The sequence below is a fragment of the Lactuca virosa genome, chromosome 9 (assembly GCF_052849685.1).
Source record: "Lactuca virosa cultivar CGN04683 chromosome 9, Lactuca_virosa_CGN04683_v6, whole genome shotgun sequence".
NCBI lineage: Eukaryota > Viridiplantae > Streptophyta > Magnoliopsida > Asterales > Asteraceae > Lactuca > Lactuca virosa.
In genome coordinates this window covers 80,300,437-80,323,841 of record NC_136434.1, presented here as the reverse complement: position 1 = coordinate 80,323,841, position 23,405 = coordinate 80,300,437, and the positions used below count along the sequence as shown (strand labels likewise).

Genomic DNA, 23,405 nt, shown 5'->3' with positions numbered 1-23,405 from the left:
CGACTAGTGTTATTAGATTAATATTATTAATATGATGAAAATTGATTTTTAAGCTAAAAATAAAAATTAGAGTAGATGAAAGAAACAATAATTTAAATCATGTTTTTCAAGCAACAATTGCATCGAATCATATTCAACATCATTATGAAAGAACGTGATTTTCAGAAAAAACACAAAAAGTTCGTCAATTAAATAGCTAGTTGAGAAGTCGAATTAAAAAAAAAACATAACATATGTTAGCAGTTAAGGTTCTTACTGTAATCAATCTAACAAAAATTGTTCCAATTATAGGAGGAAGATAACCTGATTGAATTAGAACTGCAAATTGTTTTAGTAGAAAATTGATTGTTGTATGATTCAATACATAACTCAGTTGAAGGCGAAAAATAAGATGGTGATTTTGGATTGGTGTTCAACATAGTTCAAGGACACAATCATTTTTCCCAGCCCATTTAGATTATTTTGTGACAAAACTACCCTCAATGAAGTAGATTGGTCGAGAATTGTCCTCGTAGTCCTCACCGAAATTGGAGTCATCATCGGATTCGGACCTTATATATATATATATATATATATATATATATATATATATATATATATATATATATATATATACACACACACACACACACACATACACACACACACACCTATCTATATGTATTTATACGTATTAATATGTAAAAATATTTATTTATTTCGTTTAAGACATATTTTGTCATATAAATCATATATATGCAAAAAAAAGCATCTTTTTATATAAACCATATAAATAAGTATTTTCATAATTTATTGTATACATTGTTTTATATAAAATATATATGTATTTATACTTATTAAATACATATTTAAATATATATAAATAAAATTCAGTACGTACAAAAAAACTTACTAAAGATATAATACACATATAAATACACTGTAATATGTTTTTACGAATTGAATTACGTTTTAAACATTCACTATGAAGATGCGATGTTATAGTCTTTCGTGATTGTTGTAATTTCCAAAATCGTTTGAAATTTATTCCAATGGTATATTACCACTAAAATCATCAATTTCAACCACAAATTTCACAAGAAAATATGGAATTACATCTTGCACTAACTTATGAATCAACAACTACGACAAATAGCTTAGATGACAATAGTTTGAATCAATTACTGTATACACAATCAATTGTACAAGTTATAGAGGCCTTATACAACTCATTAACGAGATTAAGTCTTGCTTTGTCCAATTCTCATCAGAATTTGAATTTGATAAATCAGTGATTAGGGTTTTGAAGGGTATCAAATTCCTAATGATAAAAGTCTTGTGTTTCTTTTATGATAACTAAAATTTAAACATGATTTTTTTAAGCATGTAGGAACGTATAATCCACATCAGATTCATCATGGGTTCCTAGTAAAAATCATAATCAATTATAAAATTTTTTTAATTTTTTTTTCATTTTTTGAACAACAGGCTGACTGGTTAGGTGTTAGTGTTAATATTCCAATTGTTGTTAGCACCAAAGATCGGACCCTAGTATTCCCATTCTTGTAAACTAAGAGACTATGGTGCCGTTTGTTTTTTCGAAGTGAAAACGCCTGAAGTCTGCGGACCACCTCTGCAACCCTCTGTAGCAGAAGAGGGGGACCAAACGGCTGCAACATGTAATAAAAAGTTTGTTTGTTTTTTAACCTCTGCAGACTGCTGCAATAAGCTAAAGTAATGTGTGAAGAGGTTTGAAGTAGAGAGTAAAGTGCTGCGCCACGCAGCACACACGCAACTATTTTTAAGACAAAGGTCTTCTGAAAAACAAATAGTTGCGAAGGGCCAAATGTTGCACGTGTGCTGCGCGGCGCAACAATAAATGGTCAGAAGTGGTTTTTTAGAAAAAACAAACAACACCTATGCCTCTACCAATTGAGCTATTCCCAATTGACAGTTTTTTTTCCCTTTAATACTAACTTGTTATCAATAAAAAAAAGTTTTACATATATGTAACGAGTAAACGAGCAACAAGTTGTGCCGTTAATCATTTTTAGATATCGAAACTAATTCTTTTAAAAACCACGTTCATAGATATTGAGATCATAAAATTACTATGCATGAATAAATGGATTCTATTGAAGAGCTCCCCGACATTTTACCATACTTTTTTTGCATGAAACTACATGCCTCATGGTAAAAACTCACTCCTAAAGTCCACAAAAGGGAAACCTTGTTATATAATAATAAAACCACATGATTTGTTTGTTTGTGATTTAATGACTTAAAAGACATATTTTATTATTGGACCTTTTTACATCTTTCTTTTTGAAAAATGCAAAGATTTTGCTTAAATACAAGCAACAAATTTGTTAATTATTAGAGATGAAAAATGCCGATTAAGAACAGTGAAGGGGCCATTTATGTAACTCATTCCAATCTTAGAATCAAATAGGGCTTCGTCTACACAGGGCATCAACTATATAAACGTAGAGTTAGGGTTTTTGCTAGTGTTACCGAGCTACCGTCGCCGCACAGCCATCTTTGAACCTCAGGTTCTCCCTCTTGCTCTCTCTCCCTCTATTTGAATGCTTGAACTATTACTGCGTGTTTATGAACATCTCTTAAAATCAACACTTGCTTTTTTCTATCACCGATGTCATCGTTCGATTGTTCGTAAGGATTTGATTTCAGGTGAAATCCGATCTATATTTCGTCTCTTCTAATTATATAGACTACCAGTACGCTCAGTTACTGGAAATTATTTTGCAAGCCGTTGATTTTATGAATTGCACTTATCACGAATCCGTATCTGTTTTCATATGGAACACTTCAATTGATCACATACCGTCAACACGTTTTCGGCTCTGTCTCGAGCTTATTTAGTACCTAGAATGAGTTTTTATTCATTTATAGGAGATAGATACATTCATCCGTAAAGATTCAATCGAGTTTTGAGCGTTTGATTCGTTTGTGCATCAATCATTGAAAATTTTAATCACTTATACATGGATCTTCAATGAATAACGATCTGATTATTATATTCATCCACTTTTGTCTATAGATTTTTGAGGTTTCTGTATGTAATGTTTAATTTCTGATTTAAAGGTGGACGAAGGCAAAAATGTCGCACAGGAAGTTCGAGCATCCCAGACACGGTTCCCTTGGGTTTCTTCCCAGGAAGCGTGCTGCTCGCCACAGAGGCAAAGGTATAGTTCGTTTCTTAGTTTGCATTAATCAATCTATCCTTATTTTGTTTCTGATTGGAGTTCAATCTATGCATTTTTAATCTAGCATTTTCTTTTTTAAACAAGATCCTTACTCTGTAAAACTTCCATTAATTGATGAAGAAACTAACATTACTTTTTCACAAGTGATGTAAAATGGAGACTAGACCTTCAAAATTTTCCACCACTCTCACATACACTCCAAGAGCACATTGATATTTCTAGTAGTTGTGGTCAAATTTGAGTTGTATTTTTTCATTCTCTTTTCATTTGTAATTATTAATTAAACCATGGTTTGATTTGATTTATGCAGTGAAAGCTTTCCCCAAGGACGACCCAACCAAACCTTGCAAGCTTACAGCTTTCTTGGGTTACAAAGCTGGCATGACCCACATTGTCAGAGATGTCGAAAAGCCTGGATCAAGTAATCCATTTTTCCTCAAATTCCATTATCAAGTTAATCAATTTCTCTTTCCAATATACTAATCTTTACTTTATTATTTCTTCAGAGCTCCACAAGAAAGAGACATGTGAAGCAGTGACAATCATTGAGACACCTCCCATGGTGGTTGTTGGAGTTGTTGCCTATGTCAAAACCCCTCGTGGCCTCCGTTCTTTGAACACTGTTTGGGCACAACATCTCAGTGAAGACATCAAAAGAAGGTTCTACAAGAACTGGTGCAAATCCAAGAAGAAAGCATTCGCCAAATACTCCAAGAAATTCGAATCCGATGAGGGCAAAAAAGACATTCAATCCCAATTGGAAAAAATGAAAAAATACGGAACTGTCATTCGTGTCCTAGCTCACACCCAGGTAATAAAAAATAATTCCCATTTTACCCTCAGTGTATTTTACTATTCTATTTCAAATTCTGACTCTTTTTGTGTTTTCAGATAAGGAAAATGAAGGGATTGAAGCAGAAGAAAGCGCATTTGATGGAGATTCAAGTGAATGGAGGAACAATTGCTCAAAAAGTTGATTTTGCTTATGGGTTTTTTGAGAAACAGATTCCAATTGATGCTGTTTTCCAGAAAGATGAAATGATTGACATTATTGGTGTGACAAAGGGTAAAGGTTATGAAGGTGTGGTGACACGTTGGGGTGTGACTAGGCTGCCACGTAAGACCCACAGAGGTCTACGTAAGGTGGCGTGTATCGGAGCGTGGCATCCTGCCAGGGTGTCATTCACTGTTGCAAGAGCTGGTCAGAATGGGTATCATCACAGGACTGAAATGAATAAGAAGATTTACAAACTTGGAAAGACTGGACTCGAGTCTCACACTGCACTCACTGAGTTTGACAGGTTAGTGACTCACTGAGTCAGAAACTCAGAATCTTTTGTAAATAAAATTTACTTTTTTTAATGAGTTATTGGTGTGTTATGTGTAGGACTGAGAAGGATATAACACCAATGGGTGGGTTTCCTCATTATGGTGTGGTGAAGGATGATTATTTGTTGATTAAAGGGTGTTGTGTGGGGCCCAAGAAGAGGGTGGTGACTTTGAGACAGTCGTTGCTTGCTCAGACCTCCAGGCTGGCGCTTGAGGAGATTAAGCTCAAGTTTATTGACACGTCATCCAAATTTGGGCATGGTCGTTTCCAGACTACACAGGAGAAGCTTAAGTTCTACAATCGCATGAAGGCTTGAAGAATTTTGAGGTTTTGAAATATGATGGATCATGAAATGTTGGTTTCTTTTGTTTTCTGGTTATGTTTTGAATTCTGAAAAGAAAGACCAGTTTTGGTTTGAGTTTTGTTTACTTGAGACGTTTGAATTTGTAAACGTTTTTTGGTTAATTTCAGGATCTTTATTTTACAATTCAGGTGTTTATTGTTTAGTATAAGTATATTCACTATTAATGCTTGCAAAATCGTTTTATGATGGTTCTCACACAGTTCAGAAAACAAATCTGCCATTTTTCTTGACGAAAATGCACTTAAAAAAAATCTTGATATCATAATAAGTTTATTGGAGGAAAATTTAGATGTAGTAAGGAGGTCATTGGTAGGTTGAATCCTATATGGATAAGTACATATACGGATTGTCAACCTTCATGAACAAGTTGTATCAATGAGGTTCTATATGGTTGATGTACATATATGGATGATTGGATGGTGATGTACATGATAGAAGTACATGTATATGGGGAAGTTTAGTCGGATCAAATATATACACGAAGTTTGTTAGAGCCATTTTTTGCTATACAAAAATGAATATTTTTACAAGAGTTTATGAGATTATTTACAAATGGTTTTCTTAATTTAGAAAAATAAGGATCTTATCGTAATGATATAGAGCACCAAGGGGTATTTGATATATTTTTTGTTAGGTTTGATAAAGAGTGAGTTTGACAAGATCATAATATTGAGACTATTTAATATAAATTATTTGATTCGGTCCTAAAACATATGATATGTCTTTTAATAGGTATGATAAGAAGGTCGGTCTAGTGATTCACTAAGATCTAACTAAATAAACAACTATCAAACAACCCTAATATTAACTGCTTACTTTTATTCGTATTAACTTTTCAGGTTTCGAGCTCCAATAATAAAGGGAAAGAGCTGGTTTAGTCAAGACATGTTTTGGACTCGATTTTGGATACATATTCTGTTAGCTTAAGTTTGGATAAAAATGTTTTTGCAAAACTTTTGATAACTGTTTTGTACATGTATATTAGTGTTTATTAGTGTTATGAACTTATCTTTTGTAGTTAGATTTAAGTAATATATGCTTAAATGTCATAGTGTTGACACATATACCATATAATATTTAATCAAAATGTATATTAAAAATAGTAATTATATCTTCCCAAACTAATTATATCAAAAAGTAGTTTACACTTCCATAAACATATGATTTCATTTGGGCGATTGAGGCAGAGGGAACCATTAAAAGTTGTCTCATTTAACTTATATTGAAAAAATAAACCACACTAAATGAAGATTATACTAAAAGAAAACACAAGAATCAAGATTATACTAAAAGAAAAATTATATGTTATAGTAAGATTATTTTCCCTTGATTTAAGAAAGAAGTCATCGAGTTAGAATTTTCTGTTGATTAAAACCACACTAAATGAACCTTTAATAAAATGAATGAGCCAAGAACAATACTTTTCTCAATTAGCATACTTCACCCATGATTGAAGAAACTAAGTCAAAATCAAGTCCCAACCAATCCAAATCTTCAAACGATTTGATAATGTACAATAACACTTCTAATAAAAGAGAATCCCTTATATCTAACAATAATCAATAATAATAAGTAAAACAATAAAAGTTAGGAGTAATTTACACGAATGGTCCCTATGGTTTAGGGTAATTTGCGCGTTTGATCCCTAACTTATTTTTTTAACTCGGAAGGTCCCTACTGTTTGTTTTTGTTACGAGCTTGGTCCATGTCTTACTTAAAAAGACTATTTTGCCCTTGATTTTTTAATTTATTTAAATAAACACACCTCAAACCCCACTCCCTCACCTTACATTACCTACCCCACTATTTTTCCCTATTTAAATAAGGGTTTTTAGGTAAGATAGAGACCAAACGTGTAACAAAAACAAATAGTAGAGACCAAACGCGTAACAAAAACAAACAATAGGGACCTTCCAAGTTAAAAAAATAAGTTAGGGATAAGCGCGCAAGTTACACCAAACCATAGGGACCATTCGTGTAATTTACTCAAAAGTCAGAGACAATCACATTAGGATTTTTAGGATTTATGTTGAAAACCCAAATTAGAAAAAACCACATGCATAGAGACCACCATGAGATTCATGGGTGGGTTTCTACAAGTTTATTTTGAAGCTGTAATAGTTTGTCTTGAATCATGTGTATTAATAGGTATAACTTATAATCAATCAAACTGTATATGAATAGTTATAATTATACACTAAAAAACTAATTAAATTAAAAAAATAAAGCTGTTGACATTTCCATAAACATGTGATTTGATGGACATATAAAGATACATGCATAAAAAGACCGTTTTTTTGGAGCGGACCCGAAAAAGCACGAGAGCGAACCGGTCTAAAATGAGACCGTACTTGCCGTTCCAAAAAGAAGAAAAAAAAAACGAGACCGTACAAAAAAAGACATGTCCTAAAAAAACCAGACAAGAAAAAGACTGATACGAAACCGGTCCTAAAAAGATTGGATAATTTCAAGACTAACACAAGATCGGTCCGAGATCGATCTAGGACCAGTCTCAAAAAAGACCGGAACTCAAAATTTATAAACATATCATTTTTATGTTAATTACATATTTTTTAATCACACGTTACTCAACTTTTCATTTTCTTATATTATTAAATTTTAATTTATTACTTTTAATAAATCTTAATCTATGATTTTGGTCATGTTACAAGAAAAAACCGAAACCGAAACCGGAACCAAAAAATTAAAATGACCAAAACCGAAAACCCCCGGAAACCGAACCAAAAAAGGCATATGGAAAGACCGTAAGACCGAGACCGGGCCCAAAAAATACCGAACCAAAAAAAAGACTGATCTGAACGGTCCAGAAAAATACGAAGTGACGTTCTTCAGAGTAGAAAATAGAAAGCAGAAACCGTTCGAAAGAAAAAAAGATTTTGGGCCGGGCTAAGAGCAATGATAAAAGATTCTGATACCTAATAAGAGAATTGAATCAACCTCTCCCGGAAAACCCAGTCGCTCTTTACATCATCGGCCCCTAAACCTAAACTCTCTCACCGGCCTCAACAGTCAGCGGCTCCGGCTCACCAAGCTACCACTGATCACCGTCCCTCGCGCTGACTCTGAAACCCTCTCACCCTTAATCTCTCAATTTCTCTGCTGTTGTTGTTGTCGAGGTATTCACGCTATATCGCAGTCTCACTCTGTTATGTTTTGTAGTTTTTCTAGGTTTAATTTCTTTTTATGTTTGCATTATCTTAGTTTTCGGTGTAGGGTTTTGGTTACTTGGCTATCTGTTTCCTGTTTTTCAAACTTCCTGCTTGCTTAACAAAGTAACACTTATAGTATACTCTTGAAGTAATCCTTTAAGGTCAGACGTTAGTTTTTCTTGAACAAATCGACTTAGAGGTTGCTTACCACTGGTATATTAGTCGATTTAGGTTTTGAATGCTCTATATCCAACATTTCATACTTAGGGTTTGTTGAAAAAATGGAATTGAAAATCAAAATTATCATTAAACCTCGTTAAAAACGTGAACTTTTTATTGTTTTACTAGCTGATTGTTCTAAAATGATTTATTGTATTGTATTCTTGCATTTGCTACTATACTGGTGATTTTCTACAAGGCTGCTTGAATAGTAAGAAACAGTTACTAATTTCAAACAATCCATTATCTTATGCAGTTTTCTAAGTTCTAGCAATGGTGGAGGTGAAAGTCTCAGAGAGCAAAGACCTAACCCGAATCGAACGAATCGGGGCCCACTCCCACATCCGTGGGCTCGGTCTCGACTCTGCCCTAGAACCCCGGGAAGTCTCAGAAGGCATGGTGGGTCAAACCACCGCCCGCAAAGCTGCCGGAGTCATAGTCCAAATGGTCAAAGAAGGTAAAATCGCGGGTCGGGCCGTCCTCCTCGCGGGTCAACCCGGAACCGGAAAAACTGCCATAGCCATGGGTATGGCCAAGTCAATAGGACTCGAAACCCCATTTGCCATGCTGGCAGGTAGTGAGCTTTTCTCTTTAGAAATGTCCAAAACAGAAGCTTTAATGCAAGCATTTAGGAAAGCAATTGGTGTTAGAATAAAAGAAGAAACCGAAGTGATTGAAGGAGAAGTGGTGGAGATCCAAATCGATCGCCCTGCGGTGGCCGGAGCCGCCTCGAAAACCGGGAAGTTGACTTTGAAGACTACCGAGATGGAGACTGTGTATGATTTAGGAGCTAAAATGATTGAAGCTTTAGGGAAAGACAAAGTACAAAGTGGTGATGTGATTGCTATCGATAAGGCTTCCGGAAAGATCACAAAACTCGGGAGATCGTTTGCGAGGTCTCGAGATTACGATGCCATGGGCCCACAAACGAAATTCGTTCAGTGTCCGGATGGCGAGTTGCAGAAGAGGAAAGAAGTTGTTCATTGTGTTACACTTCATGAAATCGATGTTATCAATAGCAGGTAAAGTAGCTGAATGAGTAATGATATCTGTCTGTCTGGATAAAGTTAAAGTGTTGTCTGTCTGTTTCTTTTTGCAGGACACAAGGGTTTCTTGCACTTTTTACCGGTGACACAGGCGAGATACGCGCCGAAGTCCGTGAACAAATCGATACAAAAGTCGCAGAGTGGCGAGAGGAAGGAAAGGCCGAGATCGTGCCAGGTGTCCTCTTCATAGACGAAGTCCACATGCTCGACATCGAATGTTTCTCTTTCCTAAATCGTGCTTTAGAAAATGACATGGCGCCGATTCTGGTTGTTGCAACAAACCGAGGGATCACAACGATTCGTGGGACCAATTACAAATCGCCACATGGGATTCCGATTGATTTTTTGGATCGGCTTTTGATAATTTCTACACAGCCGTATACGGAAGAGGATATCCGGAAGATTCTAGATATAAGGTGTGGGGAGGAGGATGTTGATGTGGCGGAAGATGCTAAGGTTTTGTTGACTAAAATTGGGGTGGAGACGAGTTTAAGGTATGCGATAAATTTGATAACATCGGCTGCTTTGGCTTGTCAAAAGAGGAAAGGGAAGGTGGTGGAGATGGAGGATGTGAGTAGGGTTTATGAGTTGTTTTGGGATGTGAAGAGATCGACTCAGTATTTGATGGAGTATCAGAGTCAATATATGTTTAGTGATGCAACTGAGGAAGATGATGTTAACATGATGGTTTGATTCTGATTCCGATTGTTGAATTTTGTGAGTATTTATGGTCTAAATTTCCTGTTGTGAACAATAGCACTTCTTTATCTTCAAATTTAGTAGAGTATGGGATATGCTTCATTATTTAAGAGTGAATTATATTTTTGGTTAAAAAGTTTTCTCTTACTTGCAACGTTTTTTATATATATGTTCCAAGTAAAATGTCTATTTTTGGTCATTTCACTAGAACAGGGACCAAAATAGTTACAAAAACATCAAAGAATGACCAAAATTGAAAAATTCAGCTATACAAAGAGACCAAAATTGTAAAACGTTAACTGGTTTTGAAATTTTGGTGTCAAATTGTAGTCAACCAAAAATGTTTAAAAAAACTCAAATAAAAACCAAATTTTCAAAAGAAAAAGGTTATCACAATAAATAGTTAGAACAAACAAACTTAACAATAAATAGTTAGAACAAACAAACTTAACTACAGATGCTAAAATTACAACTAAAAAGCTTTATTACACTATTGTAGAATAACTATAAACTGTATCATCTTATGGACGATTTACTTAAGCTTGTAGTGTTGGTCAAGACTTCAGCTTACTACTGTTAACAAACTATAAATTGTAAAATTGTTTTAAAATAATAAGTTTTTTTTTCTTCTAAATTACATACATGTGGAATCCACGGATGTTAATTTTAAATAGAATTAAAAATTAATTATGTACAAAATAATATATCATTAATTTAAAAAACTTATGAAGTGTAATATTATATTATTTTAATATCATTAATTTAGAAAACTTACCAAAGGGCTTCTAGCCCAGCGGTATCCGTGTTGCTCTCCCTCCTTGAGGTTGAGAGTTCAAGTCTCGTCGTGGACATAGATGGATTTAAGGTGTAGTTTAGGAGTAGGTTAGATTTGCCGTTTCAAAAAAAAAAATAACATTGTGATTTGTAAGTATTTTATTACACAGTAATTTGATGAGATTAATAGAAATTGTTGTTGTCTCCGGCAGATTTTTTCAACCAAATTTTTGCAAAAAGTAAATCAATCAACCAAGCTTGTGCAAAAAAAACATTATTGATTATTTCAAATTGTAATACTAATCAAAGATTTGCAAAAATATATTGATTTATAAAGATAAATGTTTTATCTATAAATTTATAAATGATTAGTTAAAATTAAGATATACATTGTAAAATAACATAGAAACTATAAAAATCGTAATTATTAATAATAAATTTGTAAAAAGTTATTTTTATCCAACATTGATAGTTTGTTTGTAAGTCAGTTATTGTTATTTTAATTAATAGATAAAATTGTTTTTGTATCATAATATATTTGAAAACAATTTCTGAAAACTATAATATTGATAAAATACAGACGAAAACTTATACAATTATCATTCCACATCATGTTCAAAACTTGTATAGTAGATGAACTCTTGACATTTGATATGTTTGACAATTTTTTGGAATTTCTATTATGAAAATATATTTTTATCAATTTTTTGTTATCTAACACCAATATAATCCATATTTTATACGAATCAGTATACCAATATAATTATCTTAATAAATATACTAATGATATATTTTTAAATATATATCGTAACTTTAACTTAACGATTATTTAATAAGTCTTAGAGAATTATTTGTCGAGATATATGTATAAATGTCAATTTCAAAGTCCGTTTAATTGTGATAGAAAATCACTTAAATTATTTATTATTTTGAATTAGTTAAAACATTTAAAAAAATATAAATTATTATTAATATTAGATTAAAAAAAGAACATAATATAATATATTGTTTAATGATTAAATTATTTATTAAAATTAATAAGATTAGACACTAAAATATAAAACCTAATTTCAATAAAATTTCTATAAACAAAATACCCAATGAAAATAGAAATCATTTCATTTGAAATGCCTAAATCTATCTCTTCCCATTTAAAAAGGTATGAACCAACAGTCTTTTTTTTTTCCTTTGGCATCACCATCCGTGGAGGAGGATGCAAGGATCTCAATTCCATTCTTCTCTTTCTATTATTACACCAATTCACCAAAATATCCTCATCGTATATACCTTTACAATAAATGAAAAAGATCTAAATATAAATAAAAGATTCAAAAAGTACTTAATTGTTATTGAATTCCATTCCATTTGTGGGGTAGAAGAGTGAAAGCAGATTAAGAAGCAACAAGTGTTTACTTGTGAATTTAAATGTTTTTAGCATGAAAGAAAATCCTGGGAACTGAATTCCATGATTTTGGGATGGGAAGTTAACTCATTTTCAAATTGCAACCAAACATGGGACTGGAGTGGAATTGAATTCCGATTCCAGCCAAATCTCGCAAACCAAAGGCCCCCCTAAACCCTAAAGCTAAGAAATAACATATACATGTAGTTCCATAAAACATGCAATGAAAATAGTATTGCCCATATATGACATGACATATATTGATATAAATATACAATTAAATTGATACAATAATAGTAATAGTATGCCATCATCAGTTTCCCAGATATTACCTTTCCTTCCCGAACAACTAAGCATGAATTCTTGCAGCTCGGTGATGGTTTTTTACCACTCTCTCCATACTTTTTTCCACTAATTACTTCTCTTTTCCGTTTATACCCCCACAACCATCTACATTTTTTAAATCATCAATCCTCTCCTCAACATGATCAGATCCATCAACTAAATGTGAATTCATAAACACCCACTCATAACTCCCTCCATGTGTATCTGAATCCCTTCTCCCTTGGAATCTTTTTCCATGACTCACTTCATACTTAACATTTGAATCTCTTTCAAACTTGTATTTATGCCTTTTTGTATATGCATCATCAAATAGTATCATAATGTCTGTGGCAACCCGATATTTTTCAAGTCAATGTATCATTCAAAAAATCAAATATAATGAATTTTTTTTTGGAAGCAATGAAATTAGCGTCAAAATGAAGTGTTATAAAATCTAAATTCGGATGCATAAAATGATAGATATCGTGTCAAGGTTTCCAAAAATATAAAGAACACTCAAATCCGAGTCATAACGAAGAAGTTATGACCAATCAAAGATCCGCGTCAAAACCGGTAAAACACTGTTAAGCGTAAAAAGTGAAACTTCAATAAAATAATTTTTAGCCTTAGGTATCTAAACTAAAGTCGTATATTACGTTAAACCGTGAGCGTACATAAAAAGAACGCCCAAATCTGACTTCGTATGAGGAAGTTATGATTTTTCTAAGTTTCAGAACAACAGTAGACAGCTAAAAACTCGAAATAAAGATCGAGCGACTTTTAGCCGACACAACCTAAACGAGAATCGAAGATCCCAACAATAGTAGTACAACGGTGAAAAGACAGACGAAAACGGACGTCGGATGAAGAAGTTATGGATTTTTAACGGACTTTTCCTGTCCCGGCCTGTTAAAAATAAATAATTAAAAATAAATCAAAACTAGCCGACGGAGTCTAAATGAAAGTTGTAGAGTACAGTCTCACCTACGTGTGCATATAAAGAACGTCAAAAACGGAGCTCGTATGCGAAAGTTACGGATTTTACAAGTTTGAGGCACACAAACCAAGACGATTTACGCCCAGCGTACCCTCGTACGCCCAGCGTACTCGGGTGCTAGGCCTCGGTTCGTCCATGTCGCTCCAATGCTTTTTCCGAGGATGCGGTAAGCCATGACGCATGCGAACGCGCCGCGTAACCTCGCTCGTACGCCCCGCGTACGCGAGGGTTCCAGCCCCTATAAAAGGGATGTGAGAGTTCCGGGTTTCTTTGCTCATTTTCTCTCATTCTCTTGCGTTTTTACCTCGTTTTACGTGCAAGAAATATCCCGAAGTCCCGGTTTTCATATCCATGTCCCGAAGGAAGTTTTACGCTCCCGAGATTCCCGAGAATCCCGAGAAATCCGCTTCCTCCTGTCGAAGTTCTGCTCGATTATTGCCTTATCTTCTTCAACCCGCCTCTTCAACCAGGTGAGTTCATACCCCTACGTTTTTCCGAGTTTTTCATGTTTTCAGGGGGGAATACAAGCAAAAGCACAAGTAATCTTGGGCTCAAAGTATATTATTTTGTTTAAGATAATTATATTTTCAGTATACTTTTAACATGGAAAACAGTTTTACCAAATGGTTTAAGAAATCAACTCGCAGAAACGGTTTTCAAAACTAAGACAATGAACTTATGAATCATGAAGTAAAAGATATCATTTTATAAAAGGATTCATGTTAATTACAAAAAAGGTTTTCAGCATTATTACTTGTAAATTTGTTAGTCTAAGTTGGAGACACGTCCTTGGTAACACTCACCACTGAAACAGAGTGTAGGACTAGCACATATGACCAGAATCTCTTGTAGGGAGAGCGTGACTGTTGTGTATAGATCTATACGGGACTGACTATCCCGCACCTCGCTGCTAGCTACAGTGGGACCGGCAGGTCTACGGGTGACAAAGTCATAAAGGATACTAGTCCCGATACGCGCCATATCAAGTTAATGCATGGTTATATAACTCGCAACGTAGATAACAGCGATTTACTTACGTAATAATGGATCGAATGAACTAACCTCAGAGTAATAATCAATTGATTACTAGGGAGTATTAATAATACCTTCAGGATTCAGTTCACCGTGTTTTTATTAGTTTTATTTATGTAATAAGGCTAATGTACCTCACTGGGTGTAACCAGGGTTTTAAAAGAAAACTGCTTTTATCGATATAAGTATGGTAGATACTTGTACACCTCAGTTCAGAACAGATAACCAACCATCAACTTTTAGGGAAAATATAGGATTTTCCCGGGATAACCCGACTATTCAAAAACAGATTGTTTAACGTGTAACCAACGGATATTCATATTCATTCCACGACACCTTGGATTGTACATATCTTGTATGAATCTGGAAGTCATGGAAGGAATGAGTTTTCAAACACGCTTTTCATAAGAAAATATAGGATTTTTCTTGAAGAACGCTTTTCAAAAGAATCAAAGAACATTTTTCCACCAAAACGAAATGCTTATGAACTCACCAGCTTTATGCTGATACTCTTTCCAAAACTGTTTGTATTCTCAGGGCTTCAGTAATACAGGTAAACACATCAGCTTTTTGGAGAAAAGACGCCGAGACGTAAATCTTAAAACTTATTGAATCATCATATTGTAATTCTTTTGGGACATGTATTGTAAGCAACAATGTAACTTTTAAATTATATATATGATGGTTGTGTGTACCTTCTTTACAAATATTCAACTGTTATGATACTACGTGAAGTCATCCGCCCCCGAATGTTTCCGCCATTCTGGTTTGGGGGTGTGACCATGTCATCATCTTTCCATTGCATTACAGGTTGCCACTGGTAGTCCATACTTCTTACCACATCCACACGATCATCATAATCAACTGTGTAATCCTCTCTATCAAAAGGTTCGGAATCATCATATCTAAATCTTTTAGTCAATTTCCCTTCATATCTCCTTTGTCTTCCATATAAACTACTTCTAGGCATCATGTCACCATGGCATCTTCCATTATTGATATGGGATTCTTCCCTATTTGGCAAAGGGCCTCTAAATTCCCATGTGGTACATGCTTTATGATTTATATGTTCATATTCATCTTTTTCCATGTCATTATAAGCAAAAGATCTAAAATTTTCACCTTTTATATCTTGGGAATATTCCTGTTCAAGAAAAAATTCATCACATATTCCTTTATGTCCAAAATGCACATTATTTCCTTTCCTTTTATCATGCCATCCAAACTCATCGCTATATCTTCTTTGTTCATCGTAGTATTCATCCTCTTCTAAACTTCTGAAAAAGGGGTCGACCCATTTTGGGTCCAAATCGTTCATAATCAGAAAACCTTTCACCATGATAATAATCAAGAGGAGGTTCTGATTCTTTTGAATATAACATGCCTTCCTCATTATAAGGATCAAAAGGATGCAGTCTATCATAGTTATAGGTCCTATGATTATATACAACAGTACTGTGTCTTCCATGATATCTATGCTCCCCAAGTTTTCTTTCTTCATCTCATCTTCTTGAGAAGATGATGTCATCATTTTCATGGTGATATTTGGGTTTAGAATCTTTACGGGTCCTATTGTTATATACAAGACTATGGTATCTTGAATGATATCTATAATACTTATCTGATATTTTCAAGCCCTCTGAATGATGATAACCAGGCTTCCGTGACCGAGTCAACTCAGTAGATGAACACCTCTCATGACTATAAGATTGTCACCTATCTTCAAATGATTTGCAATGGTTTTTAGGGCTCTTTTCAGCCTCTGATGATTTTGCAGGCATTATGGATAGGTCTGTGGTGCATGTATCCTCACCAGTTCTTTCCTTTGTGTTGTCTAAAGTTTTGATTGCTTCATCAGTTCCTCCTGAACATTGATGGATTTCATGATTTTTAGAATCTTGTTTCACAGGCTTACTTCTACTCCTTCCATTAGAACCCCTAAACACATTCAAAAGAAAACTTTAATTAGAAAAAACTAAATTAAGGTTGACACAAAATCACAAATAGCATGAGGTTATTGCTCTCACCTTTTAAGGGAATCTATATCAGTCTCCAAATGATTCCCTTCCAAAGATTCATCTTCACTTAAACTACTAAAAGAAAGATGATTTGTTCTATCATCCCTACTAACATCTCCATGAGTAGATGCTTCTGGAACAGAACTCTCAAGATTACCTGACCCTTCTTTTACAAATTCACAACAATGTTCCTCTGGATCCACAATGGTGATCTGATACAATCATGTCATTATCAATGAAACAAGAGATGTATGTAATGTAGCTACTACAAAACCTCAGTCAACAAATAGGTAAGAAAATCCATACTTGTATAACTTCTGAATCACGATCCAGTTGACGCCTTATATCCATGGATGATTGTCGTTCAACAGTGTTGTCTTCTACCTGAATTGCCCTTCCTTTCATTTGAAACAATAAGTATGCAGTAAACAACCATGAATTTATAAGTAATGTGCATTGATCTAGGACTGGAACTGATGTCAATGGAGGGAAAAGACATAAATGCCATTCTAATCCTCATCATCAAAATAGTGTCTAGTACACTTTCTCCAACTCACCTACGTTAATTGTGTAGGCTCTGACACTGGACTCCCACTTGACATTGGTCCTCTATGACGATATTCATCCTGCAAATAACATGACATAATTTTCCTCCATTAGAGGTTATGAAACAACAATTACAAGAACCTCAACAACAAAAAAACATCTTTTTAGGATACAGAAAGATAGACACTTTATTGAAGAATTACAAAAGTTAACACAAGAATAGAAGCCTTTACCACTTGGTTGCAATAAAGCTTCCAACTATCTTCATTCAACCCAAAATTGAAATAGCCTGTTATATCTGCTACAGGATGCTTCCAAGGCTTCTACTCAAATACATCAATATTTTACATCTAGTATGCTCCTGTAAGATACATAAATACAAACACTTTATTAAGAATAAATAAAACAAATTTGAAAAGAATCTAGACATGGAGATAAGGTTGCAAGAACAAAAACCTAGTTGCTAGAATGAATGTCGCCAATAAGCTCAACAGCCAACTGCACTTCTCCCTGAAACAAAACAGACATATATCAAACATAATACACACCATCAGAAACATCTTATCAGAAAAATTAAAGAACAAACCTAATTAAGGAGATGTATGAGTATGAGTGACATATTCAACTAAAAAGCCCTAGGTTCAGGATGCGTGTAAGGAGTTGAAGCGATATTGGCTGAGTGTGGTTTAGGGTTTACGTTAGAGTTTAGAATCGAACAAAATTGGGAAAACATGGTAGCTGCTATAACCATTTGATTGTGAAATTACTCCGTACCCCATTCTAGAAATTGGGCGTCGAGAATTGTAATATACATTAATAAACACAAATTAACAGAAACATAGAGGGAAAACATAGTAGCTATTATCATTGTATCACCACTTTCAAATAAGAATACATTTACATAAAAGTTATTCATATGAATCTTAAAATGATTGTATTAGGAAACGAAAACCAAAGAAAATATACCAGATCAATAATGATGTCTCAAGAACCGAAAACAAAAGAGATGAATCGACAACAAAATAATATTGAAATTACCATCACGTAGTTGTTAATAAACCTCAGGAAAACTTGAACTATTGTCCGACGGAGAAGAGATGGATTAAGATAAGGAGGTGTATCGTAATCCACTAAAAGCATCAATTGATCCCTACATGTAGATTCAATTTTGGATACGTTTTGGTTGTTGATTTCTTGAGAAGTAGAGGGAAATCAATGTAGGTATATCCCTGATTTTATGCATGCGAGAACTGTAAAATCGGAAACCACTTAAAATTGATGAATGGGTAATCAATACAAGGATTTGAATATCTTTTTTGAATTAGAAATAGAGTTTGATTTTTTTGCAGATCACGATCCGTGGCATTTTCGGAAATTTACTTAGACATTTGAGCGGGAAAAATCTATTGGGGGAAGGCTAATAGATTGCCACGTGGCAATTTGATACTTATTTATTAGATTAGGGGATATAAAGAAATGATCAATTAGAAATTCGCTAAAAATGCGCTACGGATGCATTGAAAAACTAAAATTAACATCAACTAGATCTAATGCAAATTATAAAATAACCAAATTTTTATAAAGAAATGATCACACGTTTCATGAACAAGGTTTTGCGATTCACAAAAGGAAGTCGAACGGTTCCTACATGTATAACATATTATTTTTTGTTGTTAATTTAACAACATTACGCAAAACACAACTTTTTTCGCGAAATGTATACTTTCACATTTTTTTTAATCAATATATGATTTTTTAGATTAATAAGACATTAATTTAATTTGTGGTATTTATAATCAATTTTGTTATTATGCAGGTACCCATGTGAAAGATATGTTTGGAAATTGACCTACAAACAGTTGAGTCAAACATTGAATCTGCATGATCACTCAAATACCTGCAACAGTAATAAGGATAAGAAGGAAGTAAGTACAAGTGTACAACCGTAACACCCCAAAACCAAAACAAGAGCATCCCAAAATTTCAACTTTTGAAACAACATAAGCTTTACAATATTTTAATAAAAGATGTATTTCATTCACTAAAGGAACAAACAAGTTACATTATCTTGCCTCTACGAGGTTATTAAAATGGTTTTAATTAATAGATATTCAAATGAAAGCAGATTGCCATAAATTGGTCTCAAAGCATTATTAATCTAGGCAAAATTAAACACATCGCGATTTAATGGACAAAAATATAATGGTTTTATGAGCATCGAGATAATACGTTTTTCTGCTTGTTCCCTATAATTTAATTTTTGTTTGTGTTTTAATATTTGTGACGATTTAATAAAATGTCAAATTTTGTTATGTTATGTTTAGTTTTGTTGAGTTCTATCATATTCCACATTTCCACTTTATTATGTTGTGTACCAAATGTTACCTTTTTAAAACAGTACAAAGTAAAAAAAGAAATATATACTAGAAAAGCTCATTTAAAGAGCAATCTTGAATATTCTTAGGTATTATCCATGAAAATAGTTTTGGAACAACTACTATAATATTTTATTTATTATCCATGAAAACAGATTTGAGATGGAAACAAAGATAATATATGAAAAGGCCCATACTTTATTTACCCTGTTTATGAAACGAAGCAAAAGCAAAAATATAGAAGATCATATTCATAACTAGGGCGAAGTCCCCACACACTAAAGAGAGAATTCGTAACCCAATACGATTTTCCCTTTCAGACACTACTCTCTTTGCCGCTTCCAGCTTCGGCTGACTTCGTTCATCATCTTCAGGTGCGATTCCCCTTTATTCAGATTTACGAGTCTCACTCCTTTACATCTCTCTGGTTTTCCCCTTCCAAGAAGATTCAGTTTGATTTTTTCACGTTATCTTATTACAATTCCCGATGGAAATTTAGGGTTTTACTTCCAAATTCTTTTGCTTTGCTTGATTAGCAATCATCAACCGTTTTTTCTTTTGGATTTTAGAATTGATTGCTTCATATATTGTATGTGGAACCTTTTTCATGAATCAGTTCATTTTTTTTTTGTTTCAGGATAATTTAAAATGACAGAGCCTTCTAAAGTCATTCACGTTCGGAATGTTGGTCACGAGATTTCGGAGGTTTGATTTCTTTGTAATTCACAACGTGCTTCTTTCGATTATGCATATTAAGGATGGATTCCTTTCCATTCTTTCTGTTATTCATCACCCACGATGAATTTTTCTGTTTCTGTTCATAAAGATCGATGCTAATTGTAACTTTGTAACATAGAGAGTGTAGTTATAATTCCGTTTCATTCTTTCTGTTATTCAGCCTGATCTACTTCAACTATTCCAACCTTTTGGAGTCATCAACAAACTAGTTATGCTTCGTGCAAAAAACCAGGTATATAGCTTTGCGATATAAAATCGGTCAATATTTTGGCTATTAATTTCCTAACATTTGCAGGCTCTCCTTCAAATGCAAGATGTTCCTTCCGCTGTGAATGCAATGCAATTTTATGCCAATGTTCAACCAAGCATAAGGTGTATCGACTACTGATGTAACAAAAATTAGAACAAGAAAGGATTATGGATTTCATAAATCATAATTGGTCTTTTTCTAATCGTTTAAGTTTTTATTAATGATAAAAATTAGTACTAACTATTATTTACTATGCAAACTCCAGGGGTAGAAATGTGTATGTTCAGTTTTCATCTCACCAAGAGCTAACGACCATGGAGCAAAATACTCAAGGGCGTGGAGACGAGGTATTTATTATCAATTTTACTACATATCTTTTGTTATGGTGATTTGATTAAGAATATTATATTTATGGGTCTGTTTGTAATTGAATGTGTGTAGGAGGTTGACATATTTAAAATTCTATCTCTATATCTATATCTATTTCTCTTTCCCTTTCTTCTTTTCTCTATCTATTCTTCTCTATTCATTCTATTCTCTTCTCTCTCTTCTGTCTATGCTGGGCTTTGGGGTGCGATTGGACGTGGTATGGAACACAGCCTAACCGTATACTCCTGGTTACAATCCATCACATGCTCTACCCTATTACTGTGGAAGTCCTGCAGCAAGTCTTTTCTCCTCATGGATATGTGGAGAAAATTGTCACTTTTCAAAAGTCAGCTGGTTAGCATCTTTAAATTTCCCCCTTTTTTCTATTTATTTCTTATTCATCATTTCATGTCATATATTATTTTCACATTTATAGGTTTTCAAGCACTTATTCAATTTCAATCACGCCAGAGTGCCATATCTGCAAGAAATTCCCTTCAGGGACGTAATATTTATGATGGTTGTTGTCAACTAGATATTCAGTTCTCAAAGTAAGTTTTTTAACTTTTTTTTTTTTTTTTTTTAAATCTTTTTCTAATACAGTAATATGATATGCTTTAATGGTTGTTGACTTTTTTACAGTCTTGACGAGTTGCAAGTGAACTACAATAATGATCGGTCTAGGTCTGTTAATATTTTTGTGAATATAACAAAATATCTTCTTATGAGTTTACAAATTTATTTAACTTTTTGTTTTTTTATATCAATAGGGACTTCACAAACCCATCACTGCCTTCAGAACAAAAGGGCAGACCTTCTTCTCAAGTATGTTCTTGATCACAATCTGTTGTTACTTATTTTATTAAATTCGTTTTCTATTTTAGGTGATTTATGTTTTTATTTTTATTATTATTATTGACTGTTGTGCCAGCCTGGATATGGAGATGCAGGAGGTATGTACAGTTTACAAGGTCATGAAGGTAGGAAAGGTGCCAGAGTGTCTTCTGATAAATATTTTTAATTTTAATTTTTTCTTGTTTGGTTTTCAGTTGGATTTCCACAGGTGGGTGTTATCCTCCTTGTTATATACATGCATCTGCTTGAAGCTGAAAGGGAGTCATTTATTATAACCGAATTGACCTTTTCATGCTCATTTATTATTGTTCAGACACATATATTAATATTATTATTATTATTAAATACTAATGGTTTTATCGGATTTGTTTTGTGTAAACTGTTGAAATTAAGATGAACAATGGCGCAGCAATTGCAGCTGCATTTGGAGGAGGGTTGCCTCCTGGAATTAGTGGGACTAATGACAGATGCACTGTTCTTGCATCTAATCTAAATCCTGATGTAATCTTTCTCTCCCTCTCTCTCTCTCTCTCTCTCTCTCTCTCACACACACACACACACACACAGATCAACATTATGTTTGTTTTGATGTTGATATATATATATATATATATGTCAGAGGATAGATGAAAACAAACTGTTCAACTTGTTTTCTTTATATGGAAACATTGCCCGAATCAAGCTTCTTCGCAATAAACCAGATCACGCCCTTATCCAAATGGGTGATGGCTTTCAGTCTGAATTAGCAGTACACTTTTTAAAGGTCCAAAATTTTACAAAAAAAATACTCTTCTTTTAATTATATTATATTATATAGTTATATTTAATAACGACTATTAGTTTTAAATTATAGGGGGCAACATTATTTGGAAAGAGATTGGAGGTTAATTATTCAAAACATCCACACATCACAATGGGTGCTGAAACGCATGAGTATTTAAACTCAAATCTTAACCGATTTAACCGCAATGCTGCTAAAAACTATCGTTACTGTTGCTCACCAACCAAAATGATCCACCTGTCCACCCTACCACAGGACATAACAGAGGAGGAGATTGTGACCCACCTTGAAGAACATGGGAGCATCATCAACACCAAGCTTTTTGAAATGAATGCTAAAAAACAGGCTCTTGTTTTGTTTGAAAATGAAGAACAGGCCACTGAAGCTCTTGTGTGTAAGCATGCAAGTAGTCTTGGTGATTCCATGATTCGGATCTCATTTTCTCAGTTGCAGACCATTTGAGGGGCGATTACGTCTTTTACCACTCGTGGTGATATCAAGTTTTTATTATAACTCTCTTTGCTTTAGTGTGTGTGTGTGTGTATTCTTGTTGCTATTACTACTACTACTACTCTCTTTGTGGTTTTAGATGGTTGTATTATTTATTTCTGTTTTTTGCAATGTTATTTTGCAGAATAGAAACTAGAAAAACCTATGTAGTTTCCATTTGCCATTATCTTTGTGCTTTGTGTGAACTATGTAGTTTCAAGACCAATAAGTTTGATTGAATCTACTTAAATTGTTCAATTTAGAACATGTGAATTTTTTTGCTTAGGTCTTTGATTAGGGTCTAAAATATCATCTTTGAGGTGGCAAATGGTTACATGAGTATTTCTAAAATCATACATACAAGTTGTTCTGACTATTAGATGTCAAAATTTAAATTTAAGAAGTTTGATTTTGGTATAAC

General features: G+C 33.7%; 3 protein-coding genes across 4 annotated transcripts; all 3 read left to right on the top strand.

The window, feature by feature from the left end:
• Positions 1-2,393: 2,393 nt before the first annotated feature.
• On the top strand, positions 2,394-5,023 carry LOC145136583 (ribosomal protein 1). The gene is made up of 6 exons (XM_079070700.1): positions 2,394-2,531; positions 3,085-3,185; positions 3,517-3,627; positions 3,713-4,017; positions 4,098-4,507; positions 4,594-5,023. The coding sequence occupies exons 2-6, from the start codon at positions 3,101-3,103 to the stop codon at positions 4,850-4,852; spliced, it is 1,170 nt and encodes a 389-aa protein (XP_078926826.1). The 5' UTR covers positions 2,394-2,531; positions 3,085-3,100; the 3' UTR covers positions 4,853-5,023.
• A 2,812-nt stretch (positions 5,024-7,835) lies between these two features.
• LOC145137946 (P-loop containing nucleoside triphosphate hydrolases superfamily protein) lies at positions 7,836-10,170 on the top strand. Its single transcript, XM_079072089.1, has 3 exons — positions 7,836-8,037; positions 8,546-9,311; positions 9,389-10,170. The coding sequence occupies exons 2-3, from the start codon at positions 8,563-8,565 to the stop codon at positions 10,026-10,028; spliced, it is 1,389 nt and encodes a 462-aa protein (XP_078928215.1). The 5' UTR covers positions 7,836-8,037; positions 8,546-8,562; the 3' UTR covers positions 10,029-10,170.
• A 9,576-nt stretch (positions 10,171-19,746) lies between these two features.
• Positions 19,747-23,171, top strand: PTB3 (polypyrimidine tract-binding protein 3). Of its 2 annotated transcripts, none has more exons than XM_079071048.1 (14): positions 19,747-19,876; positions 20,140-20,207; positions 20,401-20,472; positions 20,536-20,612; positions 20,756-20,837; positions 21,090-21,213; positions 21,296-21,410; positions 21,502-21,543; positions 21,630-21,684; positions 21,791-21,812; positions 21,909-21,922; positions 22,108-22,215; positions 22,334-22,477; positions 22,568-23,171. In XM_079071048.1, the coding sequence occupies exons 2-14, from the start codon at positions 20,151-20,153 to the stop codon at positions 22,955-22,957; spliced, it is 1,302 nt and encodes a 433-aa protein (XP_078927174.1). In that variant the 5' UTR covers positions 19,747-19,876; positions 20,140-20,150; the 3' UTR covers positions 22,958-23,171. The 2 variants fall into 2 exon arrangements, with proteins under 2 accessions (XP_078927174.1, XP_078927173.1); XM_079071047.1 differs by having other exon boundaries at positions 21,791-21,839.
• Positions 23,172-23,405: the final 234 nt, after the last annotated feature.